The sequence below is a fragment of the Marmota monax genome, unplaced genomic scaffold (assembly GCF_021218885.2).
Source record: "Marmota monax isolate L192 unplaced genomic scaffold, Marmota_monax_Labrador192_F-V1.1 WCK01_AAM20220418_F8-fsc00215, whole genome shotgun sequence".
Taxonomy (NCBI): Eukaryota; Metazoa; Chordata; class Mammalia; order Rodentia; family Sciuridae; genus Marmota; species Marmota monax.
Genome location: NW_026695214.1, coordinates 1,337,285 through 1,364,727, shown reverse-complemented (window position 1 = coordinate 1,364,727; position 27,443 = coordinate 1,337,285). Strand labels below are relative to the sequence as shown.

General features: G+C 58.7%; 4 protein-coding genes across 4 annotated transcripts; 2 read left to right on the top strand and 2 right to left on the bottom strand.

Moving 5' to 3' along the window:
• The first annotated feature begins 471 nt into the window (after window positions 1–471).
• LOC124084149 (olfactory receptor 10A7-like) lies at window positions 472–10,476 on the top strand. Its single transcript, XM_046431125.1, has 3 exons — window positions 472–615; window positions 848–1,850; window positions 10,325–10,476. Exons 1-3 carry the CDS (start codon window positions 472–474, stop codon window positions 10,474–10,476), a joined length of 1,299 nt encoding a protein of 432 aa, XP_046287081.1.
• A 993-nt stretch (window positions 10,477–11,469) lies between these two features.
• LOC124084078 (olfactory receptor 6Z7) lies at window positions 11,470–12,405 on the top strand. Its single transcript, XM_046431035.1, has one exon. The coding sequence runs from the start codon at window positions 11,470–11,472 to the stop codon at window positions 12,403–12,405; it is 936 nt and encodes a 311-aa protein (XP_046286991.1).
• Window positions 12,406–16,695: 4,290 nt separating this feature from the next.
• LOC124084148 (olfactory receptor 6Z7-like) lies at window positions 16,696–17,766 on the bottom strand. Its single transcript, XM_046431124.1, has one exon. It carries the CDS (start codon window positions 17,764–17,766, stop codon window positions 16,696–16,698), a length of 1,071 nt encoding a protein of 356 aa, XP_046287080.1.
• Window positions 17,767–25,675: 7,909 nt separating this feature from the next.
• LOC124084090 (olfactory receptor 6Z7-like) lies at window positions 25,676–26,629 on the bottom strand. The gene has a single exon (XM_046431051.1). It carries the CDS (start codon window positions 26,612–26,614, stop codon window positions 25,676–25,678), a length of 939 nt encoding a protein of 312 aa, XP_046287007.1. The 5' UTR covers window positions 26,615–26,629.
• Between the last annotated feature and the right edge of the window lie 814 nt (window positions 26,630–27,443).

The following is a 27,443-nucleotide window of genomic DNA, read 5'->3' as shown; positions in this document are numbered from 1 at the left end:
GCAAGCGAGACACAGCACCCAGCCCCAGGGCTGCACCTGGTGTGCTCCTCTCTGTCTTCCACGGACATCTCGCGGCTCTGTCTGCGAGAGGGTGTCTCCTTTGTCTGGAAGAGGGACCCAACCCTGTAACACACTGCTCTACTGAGCTGTTATGTGCCGGGCACTCTTCTGCCAGACCAGGCAGAGCAGCCCTCTGGCCCCTGTGCTCTCCGTGGGGCAGGCAGATTGGCCAGTACCAAATGAACAAAGCAACTTCAGGGTTTTTTAAAAACGCCCAGATGGTTCCCTGGGAGTGGCCTGTGTGCTGGGGAGTTGCTTCAGTAGGGTCACTGGGAAAGGACTCCGAAGAGGAGGACATCTTAGTGGACACTGGCAGGAAGAGAAGGAAACAGGGACAATGATGCAAACACATGGGGAGAGCATCTCAAGGGCATGGGAGAGCAGGTACAAAGGCCGTGGGGTGAGAAGGAAATGGTGACCACGGAAGAGGTCTTCACAACTGCGCTTGTCAAGCACAAGTGTGGGAGAAGACGGTGTGCAGAGGTGGCCGAGAGCGAGTCCACACAGGAGCCCCTAAAAGGGGGACCAGGATACAAGCCCCCCGGGAAAGAGCAGGTGGCGGGAGAGAAAGGCAGAGGCCCTGAGGTGGGGGCCTGAGCTCCCGGACCAGAGTCCAGAAAAGCAGGCAGGGCCAGGCCAGCTCGTGAGGACCTCTGACTTCCTCCCTGGCCTCTGCGCACCACGGGGTCTGATTTGCCCTTGGCCGAGACCCCTGGGGCTCTGCGCCCAGGCACATGCGCAGCAGGCACGGCCTCACGGGCACCTTCTCCATCCTCTCCCCTCCCAGGCTTCCTCGGCCGGCCGCGCGCCCTGCAGCAGGCCCATGCCCGTGGCCCGCACTCCCCCGGGCGGCCCCGCAGCCCTGGCCTGGGCCAACCAGAGCGGAGCGCGCGACTTCGTGCTGCTGGGCTTCGCGCACGTGCCCAGGCTGCGCGCGCTGCTCGCCACACTCTCCCTGGCGCTCTTCCTGCTGGCGCTGCTGGGCAACGCGCTCATCGCGCTGCTGCCCGGCCTGGACCCCGCCCTGCGCGCGCCCATGTACTTCTTCCTGCGCCAGCTGGCCCTGGTGGAGCTCTGCTTCTCGCTGGACGTGGCGCCGCGCCTGCTGCTGACCCTGCTGCGGCCCGGGCGTGGCGTGTCCCCCGCGGCCTGCGCCCTGCAGCTGCTGCTCGTGCTGTCGTGCGTCACGTCCGAGTGCTTCCTGCTGACCGCCATGGCCTGGGACCGCTTCGTGGCCATCTGCAGGCCGCTGCACTATGGCGCCCTGGTGAGCCTCAGGCGGTGCCGCCTGCTGGCCGCCGCCTGCTGGCTGGCGGGAGTCCCCGTGGCGCTGGTCTTCACCGTCTGGCTGTTCAGCTTCCCCTTCTGCGGGCCGCGTGGCATCCGCCACTTCTTCTGTGACATCGCCCCTCTGCTCAGCCTGGTGTGCGCAGACACCAGGGTCTTCGAGGCCAACGTGTTGGCGGCCACGGTGTTGGTCATGTTCATTCCCTTCTGCCTGATTGCCACATCCTACGCCAGGATTCTGCTTGTTGTCCTGCGGATGCCGTCGGCCTCGGGGCGCCTCAAGGCGCTGTCCACCTGCGCGTCCCACCTCATCGTGGTGATTCTGTTTTATGGCACCACGGGGGTCATCCATTTGCGCCCCAAGGCCAGCTATTCTCCTGAGAGCAAGCAGGTGGTGTCCCTGTCCTACACCCTGGTGACCCCCATGCTGAACCCCCTCATCTACAGCCTTCGGAACAAGGAGGTGAAGGCTGCCCTGGGGCGGGTGTGTTGTCAGAGAAGAGGTACCCACCTTCCATGACCTGTCCCTGGTTCCACTCACCCAGCCGTTTTGGGCGGCTCCTGCCCTAGTGTCCTTAGTGAGGTCACTGTGCACCAGAAGAACTCTGCCTTCTCCTGGGGCTCCCCAGTGGCCCTGAACCCACATCCTCCCCGCGGCTCCAAGACTCAGCACCCAGGGCTCAATGATGGACCGTGGGCTGGACCCAAGTTGAAAAGCATGGAGATGGCGTCTTGGTGGTGGAAGCCCTGCTGCCACGCCAGCTCTAGTGAGTCTCTCTCTCTCTCTCTTTCTCTGTCTCTCTCACACACACAAAACATGCCATTAAACTTGAACTTCGGGTAAATGAGAAATTGGCTTGGGTATCAGTAGATCTCACTCTCTTTCACCTGAAGTTAGAGTCGACTGGGCATCGTGAATCGGCAGCCCTACATGGAGGTGGTATTTCCTTCCCAGGGCCATCCTTGTGTGACATCTGTCATCCCACAGTTCTGGAGGTCTGGACTCTAACATGGGTCTCACTGGGCTAAGATCCAGGTGGCAGGGCTGGCCCCTCTCTCGAGACCCCAGAAGAATCCTCCTGTGGTCCTCCAAGCAGTGGGAAGTTGAGTCCTCCCGGTGCCAGTCCGCCCTCTCCTGCCTGCCTCTCCCCTGTAGAGGACCTTGATTGACATCAGGCCCACCCAGATAACCCAGGACGTCTCTGCATCACAAGACCCTTAACTTGGTCACACTGCAAAGTCCCTTTTACTGTGTGGAGCCCAGTCTGAGGCCGTGGGTATTAGCACCTGTTCGTCTCGAGGGGAGTGTTGTTGTCCCTACTGTCCCACCCTTTAGGGCCCACTTTGAACAGAACCCACCCGAGGAATCTGAGAGGAGCCGTTTCCATGCCGTGCTTGGGAGTGGACCAGCGGTACCTTGGCTGTTCTCATTGCAGGTGTCCACCCCACACTCCTACAGTTATGCTTGAGAGCTTTGGGCCCTCACTCATGGTCTTGCTGACATGAATTGTCACCAGTGTCAGTGGGGGACTGGACTGGTCCAGGGCCACCTGCAGAGCCATCCTGCAAGTCCTATCTGTGAGAATCTCATTTTTTGGGGGAGGGGGAACAAAACCCAGTTTCTTCCCCAATTTCCGTAAACTTGGGATTAGGGACAAAACTGCTGCTACCTTCTTGCCCCCTTTAGTCTGAGAACAGGACCGTCTCACAATAAGTGACCCATGAAGAGCAAAGTCCTGCCCTGTGGCCCATGCTGAGTTCCTAGCCTAGTGACAGGAGCCTGTACATTTCCGTTTTGCTGAAGCTCATGTTGGTTGGGATTTTTTTTGACCAAGAGGTCTGGCCAGTTCATGTGCGTGTGTCCTTCCTCTGAGTCTGCAGTCCCTCACGCTCCGGATCCTAGGGGGTGTCATTTGTTCCCTGTGGCCAGAGTCTCACCTCTTTCCCTGTTGCTCTGTGGTCTTGCTGACATGAATTGTCACCAGCGTCCTGAGCATGGAGCTCGGTGTGCACCCGAGGTTCCGCTCACAGAAGAGGCACTATGGACTCACAGCAGGTAACTACGCTGCTGGCTGGGCTGGGCACGGCTGGGTGCGGCTCTGTCTGCTGCTACAAGTTCTCCATGTCACATCACTACCGTTGTTCCCCATGCCTGTCTGCACCCCCGGCCGAGTTAGAGCCACGTCCACCGTCCTCCTCTCCCGCTGTCTCCGCTGCAGGCCTTCCCACCTGCCCTTCACCCCACGTCTGCTGGGTGGTGTGGGCAGAACTGCGTCCATTCCTAAGTTCATACACCACAGTCCCAGCCCCCCGAGTCTCCGGACGTGACCCTGCTTGGAGATCGGGCCCTTGAAGAGCTGGTTAAGTTAAACTGGGGCCCTGAGGGCGAGTCCTGTCCCATATGAGTGATGTCCTTGGAGGCTTGGTGGCCGACACACACCATCGGCCCTTGGCACCTGTGGGTTCTGCGTCTGCGGATTCCACTGTGGGGTGGACATCCTGGAGGGAGGCGCAGCCAGCGCTGGCCACGCACGTGCTTCTCTGGCTATCGTCCCCCAACGCGAAGTAAGAGCTCTTTACGCAGCGTGCACCTCGGCTTGGGTCCCACCAGCCACCCACAGATGATGGCCTCCCCCAGGAGGCACATGGGTGGCAGGCAGACTGGAGGCCACGGCACCAAGGGCTTGAGCACCTGCAGATGGGTGCCCTCTGGGGCCTGGTACAGAGGCCAGCGGCAGGAGGACAGAGAGGACGGCCACCGCACACAGAGAGAGAAGCCCAGGAAGAGCCAGACTGCCAGCCTCCATCTTGAACTTGTGTCCCTCGGCCACAACAGGCCTGTCACTCGGCAACACACCTGTTCTCTCCCGCTGCCCCAGGCCCAACCTGCTGCCCTGGGGCCCAACCCGCTGCTCCGGGCCCAGGGCCCCTCATGCCATGTGCCTTGTGGGAGGTGCTGCTCTCACAGGTTCAGCTGGGTGACCTGCCCAGAGCCACGCATGGCACTTGATCTTCAGGGGTGATTTCTGTGTCTCTTCCTCCCTACTCCCTCTCTTTCTCCCACTCTCTTCCTCTCCCTCCCTTCTTCCTCTCTCCCGCTTCCCCTCCCTCTCTCTTCTCCCTCTCTCCTCCCCTCATTCTCTTGCTCCTCTCCCTCCCCTCATCCCTCCCTCCGCCTCCCTCCCCCTCCCTCCCCCTCTCTCCCCTTCCCTCCTCCCTCATCCCTCCCTCCCTCCTCCTTCCCTCCTTCCTCCTTCCCTCCCTCTCTCCTCCCTCCCTCCCTCCCCCTCTCTCCTCCCTCCCTCCCTCCCCCTCTCTCCTCCCTCCCTCCCTCCCCCTCTCTCCTCCCTCCCTCCCTCCCCCTCTCTCCTCCTTCCCTCCCTCCCCCTCCCTCCTCCTTCCCTCCTTCCTTCCCTCCTTCCTCCTTCCCTCCCTCCCTCCCTCCCTCCCCCTCCCTCCTCCCTCCTCCTTCCCTCCCTCCTCCATTCCTCCTCTCTCCCTCCCTCCCTCCCTCGTCTCTCCCCCTCCCTCCCTTCCTCCTCCCCCTCTTCCTCCTCCCTCTCATGCATAACATGCAGTAGGCTACTATGCAACTGTTAAAATGGCAAGGAGACTTTTATGTGTGGATCTAGAAAGACAAACTGTGGTAGAATTCAGTAAAGACATTGTCACAGAGTGTGCACAGTGCGGCTCCTTGTGGAAAACGAAGGTGTAGGTGGCTGTATGTCTTTGTGGAGAAAGACCTCTGGCAGGGGTGAGTCCTCTCCTACTTGACCTCTGATTGGCTGATCTGGAAGGGAAGGGATACGGCTGAGATCCCTTACCGGGAATTCTTGGTACCAGAGTGTTTTGGACTTTGGATTGTTCTGGATTCTGGGATATTTGTTTTTGCATACATATGCGATGGATATCTTGGGGTGGACTCAAGTCTAAACCAAGGTCAGCCATTTCTCATATGCTCTGTATGGAGCCTGAAGACGACTGGTCCACTAGTGACATACTTTGTCCATCACATGGCTTCATGGTGAGGACTTGTCCATCTCTGGTGTCTAGTTGGTGCTCAGAACTTTCAGAATTTGGAGCATTTCAGATTTTGAGTTTTCAGATCAGGGATTCTCAACCTGTATTTATTTCCATAAGACTTAAATTTCTTATAAAAAGCAAATGTTTGTTTTGTAATGAAACAATGGCAATAGAACAAAGTGTCCGGGTAAGTCACAGCCTCACTCTTAGGTGAGGAGAAGAAAGGGCTTGGGGCCCCAGAACTGGGAGCAGGTCTCCAAGGCATCTGTACTCCCATGTCGTAGCAGCAGAACTCACACTGGACCTAGGTGCAAGCAACCCACGTGTCCACCCACGGACACTAATGAAGGGTGGAGAAGAGAAGAGGGGTAAACACTCGTGCTGAGAGGACCCTTGAGATCACGCCAAGTGACTGGCCGCCACAAAGGACAAAGGACAGAGGCCGTGGAAGCCCACTGCACGGGGTGGCCAGGGAGTCAGAGCCACAGGGATGAGGCCGAGGTGGTTGCCGGGAGGCAGAGGGGGCTGAGGGTCCTGTTGGCGGGTACAGAACCGCAGCTGTGCAGTAGGAGGAGACTCCAGAGGGGCGGGGGTGACGGTGGCAGAGCAGTGTGAGCACGTGACACCACGGACACTCTAGGACCATCGAGCCTCACATCAGGTGGGTTGGCCACCTTGTAAAGAGGCCCAGGAAGGGACACGGGGTTGAGGCGAGAGGTAAAGGAGGTGGTGCCAGCTCCTCTGTGACTCAGCCTCCAGGGGACCGGCCAGGAGGAGAGGGCAGGAGGTTCTGCAGCAGAGGGTCAGAGTGGGCCGTGCTGTGGCCGTGGAAGTGGATGGGGTGTCCTAGGTGTGTGAGCAATCAGGCAGTGGACAGCACGGCCAGAGGCTGGGCAGCTGGCCTGGGCCGGGCGTGTGGGGCCCAGGCCACACAGAGGGAGTGTGGCCCATGCAGCAGTCAGCAGAGAGAGGGATCCTCTTGCCCTGCTCGATGCCCGAGTGCCTGGCACGGGCACAGCCTGGCTCCACAGGCCCCTGGCCAGTGATCTCCTCTGCTCCCTCCCTCCCTGGCCCTGGGCTGTGTCCACGGCCACCTTGACTGCAGGCCTGGGAGCAGGGACAGCGCCCACTCAGTTCATGTCCTTGGCACACACAGCACGTTCCGGAACAGGCGTCCGGTCAACGCGGGCTTCTCTACAGGTCCGAAGACCGGCTCCAGACCAGGAGTGCCCTTGCCCTCTTCCCCCAGGGAGATATCTTTCTGCCTGTCATTTAACTCCACAGAGACCCCGGCGGTCTCCCGGATGCTCCTCTGAGGCTTAAGCTCCCTCCCTGCTGGCAGACTGGCTGTGGGGACCCAGCAGCCCCAGACGGCGCCTGGCTCCCGACGGACGTGCCAGGCTGGAGTGAGGAGCCGGAGCGCTGGGCACCGGGCGCAGCAGTCCCAGACCCTGCAAGCCACTGCTCAGGATTCCCGCCCGAGAGCACGGCTTGCTGCAGTCCTTGGGGTAAGAGGCTGGGAGCCGGGCGGGAGGAGGGTCCACCCTGGAGGGAAGCCCGCCGAGGAAGCCTGGGAGGGGAGAGGACGGAGAAGGGCCCACAGGGTGTGCCTGCTCCCCCAGCCTTGCCCACCACGCCCGGGTCACCTGCAGGAGGCTCCTGTGACCTGCGGCTTGGTTCTCATTCTTCCCAGGGAGGAACCGCGTTTCTCCTGAAGAGCTGTTTGTTTGTTTGTTTGTTTGATTCCTGGGTAGTTTCATGAAGCATTCTTGATCTTTTTTTATTATTTTTAAAAAATTTTTTTTAGTTTTCGGTGGACACAGCATCTTTTTTTTTTTTTTAAATGTGGTGCTGAGGATCGAACCACTGACCCGCGCATGCCAGGCGAGCGCGCTACCACTGAGCCACATCCCCAGCCCCCCCCCTTTTTTTATGTGATGGTGGAATGCACTACAATTCTCATTACTCATATAGAGCCCAGTTTTTCATCTCTCTGGTCATACACACAGTATATTCACCAATTCCTTCTTCATACCTGTACTTTGGCTAATAATGTCCATCACATCCCACCATCATTAATAACCCCCTGCCCCCTCCCCTCCCACCCCTCTGCCCTGTCTAGAGTTTATCTATTCCTCCCGTGCTCCCCCTCCCTACCCCACTTGAGTCAGCCTCCTTATGTCAGAGAAGACATCCAGCATTTGGCTTTTGGGGATTGGCTAACTCCACTTAGCATTATCTTGGACAGTCCTTCAGTGCTGGACAGCGCTTGCAGGGCCAGGCCAGAGTCCCGACCGTCTCAGGGGCGTTTGAGAGTCAACCTCGGCTTCTTATGTGAGATAAGAGGGGAAAACCAGAAAGAAAACAACCAAAGCACGGCAGAGGTGAGTCCACTGCTCGGGGAGGAGAGCCGGGACAGAGAGACTGGGGAGTCCTAGGGGAGAGCCGGACAGGGAAGAGGGTAGCTGAGGGGTTCTTTACCACCCAGGGGTTCACTCAGTGCCAAGGACATGGGCTGGGGCCACACCCAGGCCCCCCATGTCCACACCCAGGCCCTGGACAGTCCCCCAGGCCCACCCTGTCCACACCAGACCAGTCTCAGGTGGACGCCATCGCTGGCTTCAGGACTTGGCGGGCTCCAGGCACAGGACTGGAGGGAGCCTGCGGTGTGGACGGGCTGACCTTGCCGCGGGGCAGGCTGCATTCTGAGGTTAGATCTGTGACCAGGGGAACCCACACCCAGAGGAATAAGGCCACCCGGTGGAGAGGGCTCCAGACGTGGCTCCGCCTGCCAGCCAGCGAGTGGGCAGCGCCACACGGGCACAAGGACACCTTCTCTTCCCAGGCCCCGCTCTCCTCACGGGGAAAGTGGGCTCCGGGAGGGCCGTGCCCAGGCCGCCGGGCCCTACCTGTGTGTCAACATCCTTGGTTTCCACCTCTGCAAAGAGGGATGTCCACTGAGGGCCTTCAGCTGCCCCTGCAGCCCCGGTGCTCCCCTCCTGGGGTGGGAGAAAACTCCCACTGTCCACCTTGGCCAACCTATTTCAAAAACAAGTAAGAAAGGAAGGAAGGAGGGATGGAAGGAAGGATAAATGCCCCCAAAGCTTCCTAGGGAGGAGGAAGAAGGCCGTGGTCCTGGGCCGCCGGCCTGGGGTCTCTGTTCTACCTACTGCCGAGGGGCTGGGGGAAGCTTGGCTCTTTGGTTCGTGGTTTCCACGTCTTTAAAATGGGGAGAGCGACACTCCTACGGGTTGAGGTGGGGTGAGAGGGAGTGAATGGTGACGTGCTCCGGTCATTGGCACCTGGTGAAACCCAGGAGCGGGACCGTCTTCTCTCCTGGCCTCACGCAGGTGCTCAGGATCTCAGGGTTGCCACAGCCCCTGGGCCTCTGAGGGAGAAAGAGGCCTGTCCAGCACACAGTGACGGCCCCGCAGAAGGCAGAAGACAGGTGGGCTGGGGGCCGGGCACCCTGTGCTGTTGGTTGGACAGAGCTGTCTTCCCGAGGGCAGGGAGACTGCTGCCCGCCGCCCACCTCTGCACCGTGCTCTGAGTGTCAGCCTTGAGGCCGCGGGCGCTGCACCGACCACCTGAGAGTCCGCATGGTCCTCACAGGGTTCCGAGCAGCTGCCAGCTCACCTCCTGAGTATTTTAGGAAAGATACACAAGAAATTAGTAAAACCAGTTACTTCTGCAAAGCAGAATAAAAGTGGAAGGAAAATCATCTTTTCACGTCTATCCTTTAGTATCATTTGAATTTTTCCCATTGTTAAAAATTAAGCTAATTAAAATACAACTTATATATAATTTCGAGGCTTAAATGATCAGATTGTGAGGTTCCTGCGTCTCAGTTAACCGCACTGACCCACCTGTCCGGACCACGTCAGCCCCTACTGTGGTTTGCAGGAGAAGCTTGCTTCTCGCAGCTCTGGGTGGCTAGGGAATGCGCTGGCCGGAGTCCAGGGTCTCGCCCACTTCTGCTGGGGATGGTTTCCCTTTCCACCCAGGCCAGGGCTATGCAGCCCTGATGTGTGAACACCACTTCTGGCCCCGTTGGTGGGAACGGGGAGGTCGTAGGTCTGCACCTCCATAGAGCACTGGGTGCTGCTGAGGCTGTTGGTCTGACTGAGAGGCAGGTCCTAGAGCCACACGTGAGATGCTCCCCCGGCACCGTGTGGGTGAGAGAACCAGGAAGAATGACTTGAAAGCCTCAATGTCTTCGTTTAAAACTGTAGCACAGGGCACCTGGGCTTCGAGGAAAAGACTCCGCTTGGCAGGGTACTGAGAAAAGACGGACACGTTTGTTAAAACATCTCTGTGCCAGAAACTCGGGAAACTCGACAGACGCTGTCACCATCTTCAACAAAGACTTTCTGGAGGGGAGGCAGAGTCCCCTCCCGGAGAAATCAGGACTTAAACTTCCAGTGGCTTTCTAGGACAGTGACCTCGCCGATTCTCTCCTCTGATAAATGGTGAATTTCACCACTAGTTGCCATTGACCCCCAGATGACCAAACTCAGAAGGAGGGAGATGAGAAGCGTTCTCTACTCCAAGAGAAAGTCCACTGTACAGTGCTGAAGGCCACCTGGATTGTTACCAAAACTAATGACTCTGTGTAAATTTTTCCTCTGTCTCTCCTTCCTTCCTTGTAGTGGGGATTCGACCCAGGGGTGCTCTACCATGAACTACATCCCCAGCCCTTTTTATTTTATTTACTTATTTATTTTTAATTTTTTCTTTTAGTTGTTGATGGACCTTTTATTTATTTATTTATTTGTATGTGGTGCTGAGAATCAAACCCAGTGCCTCACACATGCTAACAAGAGCTCCACCACTGAGCCCAGCCCCAGCCCTGATTTGTATTTTTTATTTTGACAAAAGACCTCACTAAGTTGCTGAGGCTAGCCCGGAACTTGCGATCCTCCTGCCTCAGCCTCCCTAATGGCTGGAATCACAGGTGTGCACCTACTGTGCACCTATGGCAGCCCCAACGTGCTCAACCAGGTCTTCTGTGACGTCTCCCCCCTGCTCAACCTCTCCTGCACCCACGCGGCCCTCACGGAGCTGGTGGACTTCACCTCGGCCATCGTCACCCTCGGGGTTCCCTGACTGCTTCCCTTTTGTTTTCTTAGATAACCTCCACTGTCGCTCAGGGGAGCCGATACCATTCATCCCATTTTATGGAGGGAAAACTGAGGTTTGCGTACCACCACCAACAGGCCAGGAGTTATAACAGCAGACAAGGCAGAATCCTGGACCCCGAGGCTTCCACCCCCTGATCACACTATCTGGGCCCCTTAGGTTGCACCACCACGGGAGGCGCTGCCCTGGCCGAGTCCCGTGATGCCAGCCAACCCTGTACCCTGCTGTGCCCCCCGGAGCCCGCCTGACCCTGATGCCCTGTGGCTCAACAGGCATGCGCGGTGCACCCCCTGCCCAGGCCAGAGGCTGCTGGGCTGGGGAGGACAGGGTGTGAGCAGGACTGCGCTCACCCTGGAGGCCGCCGGCCCAGGTGGGGAGGCGCGAACTCCGTAACCAACGCGGGAGTGCTTGAGAGGGATCGCTGCCCAGAAAGGCCACAGTGGGTCCAGAGAGAGAGGCAGGGTTTCCAGGAAGGCTTCTCTGAGGACAGCCATGCCAAGGAGGAGAAGAATTCCCAGAAACGGGAAGAGCACGGGGGGGGGGTGTGGGGGGTGCTGTAGACAGAAGGAGCTTCTCATGGGAACCCTTTAAGGCTGGAGGGATCTTGGGACATTCGAGGACGTGGAAGGGGCCCGTGGGGCATCATCCGTGGGTGGGAGAACATGAAGCAGGTCTGAGCTGAACCTTCAGCACTTGGGGGAGTCTGCACAGAGGTGAGGAGGGTCGTGGGAAGGAGCTTCTTTATCCCGAGGCAGTGGGTCCTGCTGAGAGTCCTCGGCAGACAGCAGTCGCCTGCCTGGTCTCTGCCTTTGAAGACCCCGGGCAGCCACCTGGAGAAGGCCACGGAGGGCAGCTTGGAGCTGACAGGCTGAGGAGCCCTCACCCAGCCAGGCCGGCTCCCTCCAGGGCGAGGCGGGGGGCGGCTTTGCAGGGTGCCTCATGGATGTGCTTCATTCTCAGATGGAGCCGTCCCCGGAGCTGGCCAACGTGACCAGGGTCCAGCAGTTCATCCTGCTGGGCTTGTCCACCAGGCTGGGCGTCAGGGACGTCCTGTTTGCCGTCTTCCTGGCTCTCTACCTGCTGACCCTCCTGGAGAACACCCTCATCGTCTCCCTCATCTGCAGCCACAGTGAGCTCCGCAAGCCCATGTACTTCTTCCTGGGCAACCTCAGCTGCCTGGAGATGTGCTACGTGTCCGTCACCATGCCCACCCTGCTCCTGGGGCTGTGGGTGGGACCCTACCACCTTTCCTTCGTGGCCTGCATGACCCAACTCTTCTTCTTCATAGTCCTCATCTGCACAGAGTGCACTCTGCTGGCCTCCATGGCCTATGACCGCTACGTGGCCATCCGCCCTCTGCACTACCCGCTGCTCATGCGGCCGCAGGTCTGTGTGGGTTTGGCTCTGACTTCATGGCTGGGGGGGCTGGTGGTCTCGGTGGCCAAGACCACGTGCATCGCCAGCCTGTCCTACTGCGGCCCCAACGTGCTCAACCAGTTCTTCTGCGACGTCTCCCCCCTGCTCAACCTCTCCTGCACCCACGTGGCCCTCACGGAGCTGGTGGACTTCATCTCCGCCATCGTCATCCTCTGGGGTTCCCTTCTGGTGGCGCTGGCCTCCTACGTGGCCATTGGGAGGGCGGTGCTGCGCATGCCCTCCGCGGCCGCCCGCCACAAGGCCTTCTCCACCTGCGCCTCGCACCTGGTGGTGGTGGGCATCTTCTACTCCGTCACCATCTTCATCTATGCCCGCCCCAGCCGCATAGAAGCCATGGACCTCAATAAAGAGCTGTCGGTCATCTACACGGTGGCCACGCCCCTGTGCAACCCGGTCATCTACTGCCTGCGCAACAGGGAGGTCCAGGCGGCCTTCCGCAGGAGCCTGCACTGGTCCTGAGGCTGACCAGGTGGCCGTGGCTGGGGAGACCTCGGACGGCCAAGGCCCTACTTTTCATTGGGACGTGACACACACCACATACAGTGGAACCAGACGTGGAGTGGCTTCTCGTGACTGGCGTCCTCCCTCGTGCGATGTGTGGGGCTGGTGTGTCTCGTCGGGTGCTGGGCGCTCACTCCTTCTCCGGGCTGAGCAGTGATCCTTTCCCTGGCGCACCACGCTCTGATTTCCGTCCGCTGCTGGCGACATCTGGGCCTGTCCACCTTTGGCTGTGGTGACCTGACAGGCTGTGCACACGTGCGCACGAGGGAGGCTTTGAGTGGACTCGTCTCCGGTCCCCTGGAGTTCAGGTCGAGGCGTGCATGTGCTGGGTCGTGTGCCCTTTTCCAAAGCGGACAGTACTGTGCTTTGACGATACCAAGTGCCACGTGAGTGAGGGCAGGTGGGGAGCCACACAGGGGCCTCGGAGCTGGAGCCGGACTCAGTCCTGGAGGAAGGGCTGCTCCTGGTGATCCCGTCATCACCCGTCCTCTGGGTTCCCCCGGGCCGAGGGGGCTTTGGGAAGGGGACGCGCCTGCTCCATGCCCTGCTGGCACCAAGGCCTAGACCCTCTTGGCCACCCGCTAGCATCTCTTAACATCTTTAAATGGTGTCAACACTTTGACCCAGGTATCCGCCTTTGCAAATATAAAAAAAAAAAATCAAATCATTGTCCATAAAAGTAAGTGTCTGAGGCCGTTCAGTGTAGCATGGTTTCAGGTCTCTATTCCCAGAAGGAACGTGGCCACTCACCAGTAAGGGCAAGCTACGGGTGAACTGGGGCACCTCCGCAGTGTGCCACATGAAGTCACTAAAAGAAGAGTCAGCTCTACGTACTGCTGTAAAGCCGTACTCCATTCATACATGAAGATGAGAATTCTAGAATCTAAATAACTTAGATTCTGGAATTAGAAACGTTTAAATAAAAACTAGATGTCTATGTGTCTGTGCATAGGGTTTTCTGAAGGTGTAAAAATAGTTCAAGAAAGGGAGGAGTTTTTTTGTACATTTTAGTAACTTAAGTTGTTAACCAATATTGGTGTAATGTTTGAGAGGGCACGTTGGCGACGTGTGACTGTGTAAATTGTGACTTTTGCACACGGCTGTAAGAATGTTTTGCAAAGGAACATGATGAAGGACGTAGCAGTGGCTCTCTGTTAGGATGTCCACAGCACTGTGCATGTGAGGGACAGCTGTGGAAGGAGCTGTCTGCACATCGATGGGCCAACTAAAACGAGCCAGCTGTCCCCACAGGGTCACCAAGAGTAATTTTATAAATAAACTTATCACCGTGAAAGACATCGACTACAGATTGTGCTGTGGAAAAGTCAGGATAAAAACGGCCAAATGATTCTGTTTTAATTTGAAAATGTGCACATGTGATATTTCATCAAGATGGAACACTTCACAGGTGGTCGTCACTGTGTGGGGACTCGGCAGGCCTAGCGTGGCTGGTCTCTTTGCTGGCAGTTGTCAGTGTCCATGAGCACATACTGCTTTTTGGATAGATTTTCACTTTTTAATATTAAACATGACTTTGCCAGAGACAGAGTGGGGCCTCCTGGTCTGCACAGGGAAGACCCCGGAGCAGCGGCCTCAGCCAGCCACACCCTCCTTCCCAGGTGCCTGCTCCGCTGTCCCCGGGGCTGTGCGAGGAGACCCAGCCCTTCATTGCCCAGCCCAGGGCAGATCCCACCAGGCCCAGCGGTCACCTCCTCTATGGAGTCAGTCAGGCCGCGAGTGCACCCTCCCCTCTGCTCCTGCTCGGGGCCCCATGGGGAGCGCGCTGGGCACACACACAGGAGCTTCCTCCAGTGGTGGAGACCTGGGCCACTCACTGGGGGACGCCCTGTCGCCTGGACCCTCAGGCACGATGACTTCCTGCTCTCCAGGCAGACACAGCTTCTAGAGAACTCTCTGGACTGCAGACCACAAGCCCTTGACACAGACATCAGGGTGTCACCAGGGAGGGACGCAGGCGGAGCTGCTGAGCGCTTCGGCACCTGCTCTGCTGCCGAGTCTCCGCCAGAGGCCCCCAGGTCTCAGGCAGGACCAGCCACTCCGAGCTGTTCCCAGGTCTGGGGACAGGGACGTGCCCCCAGCATGACACAGGAGCATGGCAGCCCCTGCCCACACACGGCAGGACACACGTGGACACAGGACCAGGGGAGAGGAGCAGGAAGGGCCCCAGTGGGGACCAAGAAGAGCCAGGGCAGCAGTCTGGGCCTGAAGCCAGCCCTGGCCTCGGGTGGACCGTGAAAGGAGGCCAGATACCCAGAGAGGGCACCTGAGGATCCTAGAGCCCAGCCCAGGCTGGCATCCAGGGCTCCTCCCCACACTGCAGCTGGGTGCCAGGGCAGGAGCAAGGGTCCTGAGGCCCCTGCACTCCAGCCTGCCCCTCAGTGACTGACCTCTCCTCGCTCACCACCACGTCTTTTCAGTGTCAAAGATGCACCATGGGCTCCATGAAAAAGCTGAACGTGCAGCCGCCATGGCCATGAGGGACGTGGGGAGCAGAGACCTGGCGCCCTTCCTCTCTGAGAGCCTCAGTGCCACAGGCACGTCCCCACCTTGGGCACAGGAGCAGGAGGAACAGAGGTCAGACGGGCTCTGGAGTGGCCATGGCGGCAGAGCCACCACCCATGTGACCCGGAGCTCCTCCTGCCCTCTGTGGACTTCGGTCTCTCTGTTTCTGGGCTCATGGTGGTACCTGTCCCAGCACGGCTGACTGGTGGCTTCCTAAGGCAAAATCCACACCGAGCCCTGCACCCGGGTCGGGGCCCCAGGAGCTGTGCCAGCCGATCCACACCCCTACACAGCCAGCCCTGCCTGTCCTGCCCCCGTTCACCCCACCCCGGCAGCCTGCGGTCCCCAAGAGCGGGGTCTGCAGCAGAGGCGGGAGGAGGGAGCCCCTGGCCAGCTGAGGCTGGTGGAGGCGTGGACTCCCTGGGGACTCGTCCTCTTCCCTGAGTGTACACAAGGTATGTCACCTTCTGTGCCGGCAAAGGTTCCTGCAAAGTCTCTGCACAGCCACCCTGAGCTGTCCACCTCAGGCAGCTTTTGTGTTCCCAAGGCTGGTTGATGCCATAGAACAATCACCCTGAATCCCAGCTGCACCTCAGCCTGGCTGTGTCCACTGCGGGGGGCCAGGTGGGGGAGGTTCTGCCAGCCAGGGGCGGGAGGTCATGTTTCACTCTGACCATCTCCATCAGGAGAGAAGAAGAGGGTAACTAAGTGCTTTGGCCTGGAAGCACCCTCACCAGCCCGAGCCAGGACCCTGGCCTCCCCTGGTCCAGCAGGTCCAACCCTAGACAGAGCTGGAGGGCAGAGGGCTGGAGACACCAGGAGCCTAAGACTCCTCGGGTCTTCAGTGTCCAGACCCGATGGTCACTGCTGTCAGAGTGGGAATTGGCATGTGGTCACCTTGGTGCAGAGCTGCCCAGTGTGTGTCCCCCCACCCACCCTCTGCACATACTCTGCCCCTCTTCTTTGCCTCTGGAGAGATGAGCTCAAGGCACCCAGAGTCACAGCTTCTGTGTATGCCACCACATGCCTCCTGCAGTGTGCCCCAGCTCTCCCACGGCCCCCACTCCCACGGACCCCACTCCCACAGACCCCACTCCCACGGCCCCCACTCCCAAGGACCCCACTCCCACGGACCCCACTCCCACGGACCCACTCCCACGGACCCTACTCCGATGGACCCCACTCCCACGGACCCCACTCCCACAGAGGGCACCAGGACATGCTCCTCCCGGGGCACCGCCTCAGAAATTATTACTTAAAGTAAGTTTAAAGTCATGGGTGTGATGAGAAGGAAGGCCGCCCACTCCTGTTCCTCTTTTATCTTGTGACTTATTTATTGAACTATAAAGGTGACACCAGCAATCCAAAATATCCAGCACATAAAGATTCTTACACACACCTCAACCCCGCCCTCTGCAGTCACGGTCATCGTGGCCCACAGACCTCTGATACGCGCAGGCAACGGCCTCTCCTGCTTTTAACTGCGGGCCCGCGGGTCACCTCCCAGTCAGTCACCACGGGTCTAACTGAGGCCTTCATTCCTGCCTGTTTCTCACAGCAGGCGCACAGGGCATTAAATGGTCTGAGTTATTACTGCCCATTTCCCCCAAAAGTGTCTACTCCCATTCCGCGGTCTCCCTGACTGACCCTGCACCCACGCGCCCTTCTCCACAGGAGGGGCACGCGGGCCGCCTCCTCTCCTCGCCCGTTTCTGCCAGCGTCCCTTCAGCGGGAGTGCTCAGTCCACTTTCCTCTGGCTTTCCTTGCTTCCTCGGGGTCACTACCTGCTTTGAAGCCTGCACCTGTGCTCTTGACCCTGCACTGCCGCGCGCCAGTGGGCTGCAGTTCCCGCGAGACTGCGTGGGGGCGCAGGGCCCCGCGCATCACCGCGCGCACGGCCCGGTTGCGCAGGCAGTAGACTATGGGGCTGCAGGCGGGCGTGACCACTGTGTAGACCACCGACAGCACCTTGTTGAGGTCGGTGGACTCGATGTGGGTGGGCCGGGAATACATGAAGAGGACGACCGTGTAGAAGATGCCCATTACAACCAGGTGCGAGGCGCAGGTGGAGAGGGCCTTGCGACCTGTGGCCGCCGAGGGCATGCGCAGCACCGCCCTTCCGATGGCCACGTAGGAGGCCAGGGCAACTAGGAGTGACCCGCAGAAGATGACGATGGCGGAGATGAAGTCCACCAGCTCCGTGAGGGCCACGTGGGTGCAGGAGAGGTTGAGCAGGGGGGAGACGTCGCAGAAGAAGTGGTTGAGCACGTTGGGGCCGCAGTAGGACAGGCTGGCGATGCACGAGGTCTTGACCGCAGAGACCAGCAGCCCCCCCAGCCAGGAGGACAGGGCTAAGCCCCAGCAGACCTGCGGCCGCATGAGCAGCGGGTAGTGCAGAGGGCGGCAGATGGCCACGTAGCGGTCATAGGCCATGGAGGCCAGGAGGATGCACTTGGTGGCCATGAGGGAGATGAAGAGAAACAGCTGAGCTATGCAGGCTGCGAAGGGCACTTGGCAGGGGCTGGAGCTGAGTCCCGCCAGCAGGGTGGGCATGGTGACGGACACGTAGCACATCTCCAGGCAGCTGAGGTTGCCCAGGAAGAAGTACATGGGCTTGCGGAGCTCGCTGTGGCTGCAGATGAGGGAGACGATGAGGGTGTTCTCCAGGAGGGTCAGCAGGTAGAGAGCCAGGAAGACGGCAAACAGGACGTCCCTGACGCCCAGCCTGGTGGACAAGCCCAGCAGAATAAAGCTGTGGCTGATGGACCTGTTGGCCAATTCCAGAGACCTCTCCATCTGCGGAAGAGAGAAACAGGGGACCCGCCCACGTGAAGGGCCAGGGGACCCCCAGGAGATCCTTGGGACTTGCTGTGGGTTGATCCGTTTGGAGGAGCAGGTGCAAATTTGTGGAACTGGAAAGGGCAACCGTATGCCTGGCTTGCTGAGGCTGTGATTTGGGGCCAGACCCTGAACCTTGAACCTGTCACTGTCTGTAGGGTGGAGGTGACTCCACCCCACACGCTGGGAGTCGCTAGGGCACTACCCAGGCCACAGAGGGGGCGCTTCACCCAGTGGGGGAAGCTCACGTCATTGCTTCTCGAGGCCCTAAGTGGCCTGTTCTTGCTGGACTTCCTTCCTCTCCCCAGAGACTGTGTGTCCTGTCCTAAACAAAGCAGGAGTCCCGGTCATTCTGAGACATGTGCTCTCTCCACTGGGCTAGTTTCTGAAGCAGAGTTGCCTCTGCTCGTTGGAAAGGCACGAGAAGTCATGTTTCCCCAAGAGCCTTCCTCCCCGAATAGTTGCAAAGGCAGCTCCTTCCAGGGAGGAAGGAGAGAAACCGCCCATGCCCAGCTGCAGTCGTGAGCCCAGTTCTGGGCTTTCTAAGCCCAGAGATGAATTTCTTTTCACCCCTGTCCCCGCCCCAGACAGATGGTCTCTATTCGCTGGCTCATGGCAGTCAGTACCTGTTCAAGGGACAGAGGTGCAGGAGCACCGTCCTCTCTGTGCCCTAACACCGGGAATCCAACCTGAGACTCGGCGGGCGAGTAGAATATTTGGGCACACTTGTGACCTTATCACTTGTGTTTAATACCAGAGAGTCACTTAGTATGCGCCAGGTTCCAGGTGCCAGAAACAGCAAAACCAGTGCTGGTGACCTTTAGAAATTTATGATCTAGAGGGAGAGAGGGAGGGAGAGGGGGAGGGAGAGGGGGAGGGAGGGGGAGGGAGAGAGGCAGGGAGGACAAATATGAAAAGAGAATTTCAGAGGCTACATGCCAAGAGAAAGCAAGTCAGGGTGGATGTGTTCAGCCAGGTTGGAGGGGCCTGTTTCAGAGGGGCAGTCAGAGGACACTCGGGGGGGGGGGACTGGAGAGGGCCGGTGAGCTTGTTCCTGACTGATGAGCAGCTGCAGCTGAGCCGTGGGGGGGGGCTTCCAGGCGCATCAGGAAAGCGCAGCCCAGCACCTTCAGGGACGTAGCGAGGGTGCAGGAGGAGGGCCGTGGGGAGAGGGGATTGGGCTTCCTCCTTCCCTGGGCTGTGCCACCTCCATCCGGCACCTTCTAAGCTCCTCGCAGCGTTCAGTTCTCTCCATTACACATTCCCAGTGCAAGTTGAGCTTCACAGGTAAGAAGAGTAACAGGACGGGGCAAAGCCCAGAAACACACCTGCCCACCACAAGCTCTGTGAGGACAGTACTGGACGTGGGGGCGTCTCAGTGACCTGCTCTGGGATAATCCATGCTGGGCCCCTCGCCACCCCAGGACCCAACCCAGCCCCAGGTGGACTAAAAATATAAAATGAAGTGAATATCCCTAGGATAGATGTTTTACGACCTTGGACTCATAGAACACAACATGAAAGTCAGTCACTGAGCCCGCCTTCCTCAAAACTGGAAAACTTCAGTCATCCAGAGAGATTCTGAGTACCACAGCAGTTAAAAGTCCCCTGGAAAGGCTGTTTAGGATACATGTGACAAGGGTCCCTGGGTACACCGTGAAGACATTTACCAGCTGATGTGTAGTTTTCCAGTAGAAAAATGGAGGGAATGCCTGGATCATCAATAATCAAGAGCATGAAAATACGCTCATTTCATTAGGAACCAAGGAAATGGAAACTGAAACTAAAACGAGAGACCGCTGTACACCCAGAGGATCGGCGGCAGGAGTGCAGCTTAACAGAGAGCACTTCCACACTCCGCTTCCAGGAGTCTAAAGTGGCACCGTCACACTCCAAATAGGTCAGGCATTGTCTAGGAAGACTGAACCCGCAGCTACCCGGAATCCACCCCCAGTGTCCACAGCGGTGTCCCCGTGTTACCAGCTAACAGACCTGTCGGTGTCCCAGGTGCCCTGGATTGGGTGGGTGCATTGTGGTCTCTGAGCCCCGCCTAACGTCACCAGAGGTGACGGCAGAGAGCTCCCTGGTGTGCAGGCTGAGCTTCCGTCTGCACAGAAGCCCGTGGGGCTGCTCCTGGAAACACTGGACATGCCAAGCGTCGTGCCCTCTTCAGAGCACAGTGCGCTCGGAGCCTCCAGGCCCACGTCTGTACTGCCCGGCGCAGGCTCAGCTCTGTCCAGGTGGATGGTCCTGTCCAGAGTGGAGTTTGGCTGTGGCCCAGGTGGACAGCTCAGCCCTGCCCTGCCGTGGGCTCTGACCCCCTGGGCTACCCCAGGTGGTAATGTCAGCGCTGTCCTCGGTACTGAAGGATTTCCTGCAGTGACCCGAGCACTGTCCCTCCTGGGCTGGACCACTTCCCTCTCGGGTCCCCTTGGTGGTGGCCCTTTCTCCGCCCCTTGCCCATCTCAACCCTGCACCTGACTTAGCTCCCCCAGGGGTTGCTTGTGTTGTCATTCCCCTATGACGACTCCAGATGCCCAGGTGTCCCTGGTCAGTCTGCTGGACACAGTGGGCAGTGTGGGGACGGCTCGAGGGTCTGAAGCCTTCATCACAACTGAGCTGCTCCCAGTCCCGTGGGAGGTCTGAGGCCCTGGTCTCTGCTGCCCGGAGCAGCCTGGCCAGAGCTTCAGGGCGGTGCTGAAGGGTTCTCGCCTCTCCAGGCCCGGGCTGCCCATCACCCGTGGGCTCAGGATGTGCCTTGAAGCACAAAGACCACACGTGGTGGCAGCGGGACCTTGGGGTCTGCCTCTGTGGGCGGGGTGCAGAGGTGGGCTCCACTGCTCAGCAGCCCCGAGGCCTGTCACCACGGCCGGCAGGGTGACCGGGCACAGTGACACGGCAGACTCGGCACGGGCAGGCAAACCCGGCAGCACACCTCCTGACACTCCCTCCACGTGCCCTTTCTGCGTCATGTCTGGATGTAATTTAGTCTTTTGGTGTGATTTTTTCATGCTAGTGTTGGCCCAGTAAGTTGGTTTTATGAATCTCAGTTGGAATCGTGCCGTCATCCAGTCAAGGACAGAGATGCAGCCAGTCACAACTGTCCCCTCTGTCTGCAGCTGGCCTGTGACCTCAGACGGCACCTCCGACCTGGAGCCACAGGGAGACCGCCTGCTTCCTCCCGCTGTGGGGGGCTGGCCCCGCAGGTGGCCTGCAGGAGGGCGGCCTTTGACTCCTCTCTCTCCTCCCCTAAACCAAGCTGTCTTACTCTCTTACCTCCCAGCTACCGTGAGGTAGCTCCTGCTTTTCCTTCCTGAAGGAAATTCCAGAAAGATTCTGCTTCCCGAAGCGAGGTGAAGACGCAGCGCCCTGAGTAACCGGCCGAGGGTCAGGGACTGGTCGGGAGGCGGTGGAAGAGATGGCCGGGGCCTCTGCGGCTCCCTGCGGCTCCTCCTCCCTGATCTCGAGCTCTGAGACCTGTGTTTACAAGCAGCTGTAAGCAGAAGGACCAGCTAAAGCCCAGGAGCTGGGCCTTAGAGGGCCAGCTGCCCTCTGTGGACTTAGACAAGTGAGAGCTTCTCGTGGGGGGGGGGGGCTTGGGAGGGTGACCCAAGGGTCCTGCTGCTCCAGATCAGTTCCCCTGCAGCCAGGATCCTGGCGGGCGCCAGCCCCTGCCTGGAAGCTGAGCTGTGCCCCCTGCTCTCGGGTGGCTCCGGTGCCCAGGGGTTCTGAACAGAGGCAGCGTCCGGCAGCGTTCTGCAGAATGTGGCAGCAGGCCATGTGCAGAGGGAGGCTGCAGACTCAGGGGGGCTCAGGAGGCCCCGCTCAGCCTCGGCTCCTCGGGAGACTGGAGGAGGAGGCCCAGGGGCGCTGCCAGCTCAGAGGGGCTCAGAGAGCGCAGAGCGTCTCCCACACCCTGGCTCGCGCCCAGCTCCCTGCGCGAGCTTCACCCCTCAGCGAGGTGGGTGAGACCTCTCTCCCCCGCGAGCCGCGCCTGTTCCCGGGCGTGTCTCTGGTTTGGAACACTAAGTGCAAATCTGGACGGTCCAGTTCAATTGAGCTATCAAACTTAATGTTATTATTTTCCCTTTTTGCAGTCAAATAAAGCTATTTTTAAGTCCCTGTGCCTGTGACTCCAGAGTAGCTGTGTTCTCAGGAATGGCAGTGCCGCGGGGAGACGATGCTGCAGCCTGGACGGGGGCAGCCGCGAGGCAGGGTGTGCCGCGTCCTTGCCTGCCTCTGGGGCTCACGCTAACATCCCTACCACCCAGGTGTGCGCCCCTGCTCTCCCACTGCACACACACACCAGCACTCTTTGCTCCTGTCCCACCTGCGCCCACAGTGACCCTCTGCCCAGTGGTCACTCACCTCCCCACAGCAAAACCCAGCTCACCCTGGAGATCAGCTCCACCTCCTCAGAGCACCTGTCACTTAGCTCCTTCCTCTCCTCCCTGGGGGAGCTGTGTGCTGGTGCGGAAGTGGCGTGATCCCCCTCAGGTACCCAGAAATCCAAACCAAGCTGCAGAAGTGGCCTGGAAATCCGGAGCACGAGAGCCTGAATCGGAGTTCCTGCTCCACCTTTAAGACTGCGTGTCCCTGACAGCCATCTGTAAGGTGACGGTCATGCCCATCTGGACTGTCTTATAGAGTGAACTTGTGTGCACCAGCACCTGTCATGATCCCAGTGCCCACAAGGTGCCCGGTAAGCAGCGGCTACTGCCTTCGTTAATGCCTGTGAAGTGGAGGTCACCTACACCTCCCTAGACGACGCAGAGCACAGTGGACACAGGAGTCCACCTGGCACGGTGAAGACGCAGGGAGGCGGTCAGCAAAGTTCTTCCCCAGGGCGGAGGCTGCTGGGCTCCTGCCTGGCTCCTGTGACCTCAGATGGCACATATTTGCTCACTTTTCTCTCTCACCACCAAGCTGTGACCTCATCCAGGAGGGACCCTGACCTTTCTTTTCAAGGGCTTAGCTCGTGGTAGATCTTTTGAAATGTTTGTTGATGGAGAATCTAACAGTTGAAGACAGGAACGTCACCCCCTGAAAGCGTTCCTTCTGTTCGACCACGAGCACAGGGGCTTCTGACCCAAGGGCCGTGGGGCTGGGAAGAAGCAGGTCTGTCTCAAGCCTCGTGTTAATGAGCGCGTGCCCAGACGGCAGGCTTCGTTGCCCGACACTGCTGCGGGGGCACCGCCGCAGAGCCACCTATCCGTGCTCAGGGGTAGACCTGGAGACAGATGGGACCCAGGAGCACTAATGGGCCAAGCTCCATTTGAACTTGCAAGATTTATCACACACTCTATGGGAGAGGATCACGTTGCTCCAGGGCCACCAAGGACGCCCAGGAATGTCCGTTGACACCCTCTACCACCCTGGTTCTCCTGACCCTTTCCAGTGTTGAGGAGCCTCCAGTGAAAAGGGCGCCATTCTCCTGAGGGCGGTGGTGTCCCTCTGCAGAGAGCCCGTCCCCTGGCGGGGTACCCATCTGCCTCTCCCAGCACCCCGCGCAGGGCGGCGGCCCTGGGGTGAAGTCCTGGCCGTGAGTGTGGGCTGGAGGACGTGGGAGGAGGCCAGGCAGGGCCCTTCGGGCCTTGGCCAGCTTCTCTCCCAGTCTGCCTGCCCCCTGCCCCCTGAGGCCCTGGGGACAATGACTCAGTGAGAACCTTGGTGCCTGAACCGTTACAGGGAGAGGTGGTCCCTTGCTCAGGTGCCAGGAGAAGTCAGCTTTGGCCTCCAGTCCAGGGACCTCAGCCAGGTGCTGTCCGTCATCTGCACTGTGGCCATGCCCAGGCACCCCCTTGTCTACTGTCTGGGGAACAGGGAGACCCTCCACCAGCCTCAGCTGGCCAGGGGCTCCCTCCTCCCGCCTCTGCTGCAGACCCCGCTCTTGGGGACCGCAGGCTGCCGGGGTGGGGTGAACGGGGGCAGGACAGGCAGGGCTGGCTGTGTAGGGGTGTGGATCGGCTGGCACATCTCCTGGGGCCCCGACCTGGGTGCAGGGCTCGGTGTGGATTTTGCCTTAGGAAGCCACCAGTCAGCCGTGCTGGGACAGGTACCACCATGAGCCCAGAAACAAAGAGACCGAAGTCCACAGAGGGCAGGAGGAGCTCCGGGTCACATGGGTGGTGGCTCTGCCGCCATGGCCACTCCAGAGCCCGTCTGACCTCTGTTCCTCCTGCTCCTGTGCCCAAGGTGGGGACGTGCCTGTGGCACTGAGGCTCTCAGAGAGGAAGGGCGCCAGGTCTCTGCTCCCCACGTCCCTCATGGCCATGGCGGCTGCACGTTCAGCTTTTTCATGGAGCCCATGGTGCATCTTTGACACTGAAAAGACGTGGTGGTGAGCGAGGAGAGGTCAGTCACTGAGGGGCAGGCTGGAGTGCAGGGGCCTCAGGACCCTTGCTCCTGCCCTGGCACCCAGCTGCAGTGTGGGGAGGAGCCCTGGATGCCAGCCTGGGCTGGGCTCTAGGATCCTCAGGTGCCCTCTCTGGGTATCTGGCCTCCTTTCACGGTCCACCCGAGGCCAGGGCTGGCTTCAGGCCCAGACTGCTGCCCTGGCTCTTCTTGGTCCCCACTGGGGCCCTTCCTGCTCCTCTCCCCTGGTCCTGTGTCCACGTGTGTCCTGCCGTGTGTGGGCAGGGGCTGCCATGCTCCTGTGTCATGCTGGGGGCACGTCCCTGTCCCCAGACCTGGGAACAGCTCGGAGTGGCTGGTCCTGGCTGAGACCTGGGGGCCTCTGGCGGAGACTCGGCAACAGAGCAGGTGCCCAGGCGCTCAGCAGCTCCGCCTGCGTCCCTCCCTGGTGACACCCTGATGTCTGTGTCAAGGGCTTGTGGTCTGCAGTCCAGAGAGTTCTCTAGAAGCTGTGTCTGCCTGGAGAGCAGGAAGTCATCGTGCCTGAGGGTCCAGGCGACAGGGCGTCCCCCAGTGAGTGGCCCAGGTCTCCACCACTGGAGGAAGCTCCTGTGTGTGTGCCCAGCGCGCTCCCCATGGGGCCCCGAGCAGGAGCAGAGGGGAGGGTGCACTCGCGGCCTGACTGACTCCATAGAGGAGGTGACCTGCAGCTGATTTTTATTTATTTATTCCTTTTATTGCTACTGAAATTTATCAAAAAAACTTTAATTTTTAGTGCATGCCTCCTTCAAAAGTCCTGTGCAAACATAGATGTGTGTGGTTTTTGTTTTTAAATAATGGTTTAAATTGTAATTGCAAAGCCTTTATTTCCTCTTTGTGACAGCAAATGTTCTTCCCCTGAGTTCGTTCACAGCCAAACATTTATTTAAAACTTTACTTGAAATTTACGATGTAACACGAGTTCACGACCAACGTGGAGACACAGACAGCTCTTCTCAGCACAGCTTCTTAACATTTCATGCCGTGGAGTTATCACAACTAACTCTCATCATCTTGTTGACTGATATTCACATTTTCCCAGATTGAGGCATTTTAAACAATGCCACAATGAATATCACTATGTGACTATTTTCAGTTGTCCTGTGAGGTATCTGCAAGGGCGGCAACTTTGGCTCAGAGTTTAGGCACTTTGTATCTCTAATGGACATCACTGGGTATTCTCCAAGGGGCTAGCGCTTTTTGGGCAAAACCAGCAACATCTGGTTTTCCAAAGCCCCTTTAGTACTAAGCGGGATGATCTTTTGAATGATGTCGACGTGTATGGGTCTCCCCTGGGGGATGGAAGGTCCTGGAGTCAGACAGTTGTGACGGCTGCACAGCCTTGTGAATCACTAAATGCACCACGGAATCCGGCATGTTTACAGGTGACATTTACCATACGTGAATCACATCTCTAAAAAAAGTAGGGCCTTGGCCGTCGGAGGTCTCCCCAGCCACCGCCACCTGGTCAGCCTCAGGACCAGTGCAGGCTCCTGCGGAAGGCCGCGTGCACCTCCCTGTTGCGCAGGCAGTAGATGACCGGGTTGCACAGGGGCGTGGCCACCGTGTAGATGACCGACAGCACCTTGTTGAGGTCCATGGACTTGATGCGGCTGGGGCGGCAGTAGATGAAGAGGGCGGCCGAGCAGAAGATGCCCACCACCACCAGGTGCGAGGCGCAGGTGGAGAGGGCCTTGCGGCGGGCGGCCGCGGAGGGCATGCGCAGCACCGCCCTCCCGATGGCCACGTAAGAGGCCAGCGTGACCAGAAGGGTCCCGCAGAAGATGACGATGGCGGAGATGAAGTCCACCAGCTCCGTGAGGGCCACGTGGGTGCAGGAGAGGTTGAGCAGGGGGGAGACGTCGCAGAAGAAGTGGTTGAGCACGTTGGGGCCGCAGTAGGACAGGCTGGCGATGCACGAGGTCTTGACGGCAGAGACCACCAGCCCCCCTACCCATGAGGACAGGGCTAAGCCCCAGCAGACCTGGGGCCGCATGAGCAGCGGGTAGTGCAGAGGGCGGCAGATGGCCACGTAGCGGTCATAGGCCATGGAGGCCAGCAGAGTGCACTCTGTGCAGATGAGGACTATGAAGAAGAAGAGTTGGGTCATGCAGGCCACGAAGGAAAGGTGGTAGGGTCCCACCCACAGCCCCAGGAGCAGGGTGGGCATGGTGACGGACACGTAGCACATCTCCAGGCAGCTGAGGTTGCCCAGGAAGAAGGACATGGGCTTGCGGAGCTGGCTGTGGCTGCAGATGAGGGAGACGATGAGGGTGTTCTCCAGGAGGGTCAGCAGGTAGAGAGCCAGGAAGACGGCAAACAGGACGTCCCTGACGCCCAGCCTGGTGGACAAGCCCAGCAGGATGAACTGCTGGACCCTGGTCACGTTGGCCAGCTCCGGGGACGGCTCCATCTGTGTGGAGACAAAGGAGACTGCTCAAGTTCTGGTGCTCGCACAAGCTCAATAGCCCAGATCAGAAGGATGTCCTCATGGCCGGAGCCACTTGTGACATTCCAGCCCAACCTCTGCTGGAATCTAGGGGAAACTGACCGGGGATTTTTGAGGCAAATTCTGAACACGGTCACTGTTTTTACTAAATCTGTTCATGTGGAAATATTTTCACCAAATGAAGCACCAGAGAATCACATTTCTCTTTCCTGAGGTGGTTTAATTAAGCAAAGCACTGAATGTCAAGTGTCTCTAACAAATAAACTCAAATTGTTTTCATTATGAGCTTTGCAATACAGATGTCCTTTCCAAATTAACTTAATTTTCTTTTTAAACTCCACATAGAAATTCAGTATAAATCCAGAGTAGAGCAAGACTGTCAGCTCTGTTCTTCCAAGAACATCACACTTAATGTGATTTTATTTTCTAGAATTATATTATGCTGGGGGTCAGCAATAGTAATACCCAAGGAGGACAAGAGGTAGTTTTCTATCTGTGTCGAAGAAGGATTCCCACAAAAACTGACACAGCGTTTAGCAGGAGGCTGGACAATCACGAACTGCACCCAAACTCTGTGATCATAGACACTTTTGGTATATATCCCTCTGCTACTATTGAGGCAGCCACAGTTCACATAGAAAATAATATTATTTTTGGTTGTGGTCCTGGGGATTGAACTCAGGGGCACTTTACCACTGAGCTGCATCCCCAGCCCTCATCTATCTTTATTTTGAGACAGGGTCTCGCTAAGTTGCTGAGGTTGGCCTGGATCCTGTGATCCCCCTGCCTCAGT

Coding starts and splice junctions, on each gene's coding strand:
- LOC124084149 (XM_046431125.1), top strand. CDS start 472: ATGGTGACCACGGAAGAGGTCTTCACAACTGCGCTTGTCAAGCACAAG. Junction 616..847: donor AGCCCCCCGGGAAAGAGCAG/GTGGCGGGAGAG, acceptor CTCCCCTCCCAG/GCTTCCTCGGCCGGCCGCGC. Junction 1,851..10,324: donor GGTGTGTTGTCAGAGAAGAG/GTACCCACCTTC, acceptor CTGGAATCACAG/GTGTGCACCTACTGTGCACC.
- LOC124084078 (XM_046431035.1), top strand. CDS start 11,470: ATGGAGCCGTCCCCGGAGCTGGCCAACGTGACCAGGGTCCAGCAGTTC.
- LOC124084090 (XM_046431051.1), bottom strand. CDS start 26,614: ATGGAGCCGTCCCCGGAGCTGGCCAACGTGACCAGGGTCCAGCAGTTC.
- LOC124084148 (XM_046431124.1), bottom strand. CDS start 17,766: ATGGAGAGGTCTCTGGAATTGGCCAACAGGTCCATCAGCCACAGCTTT.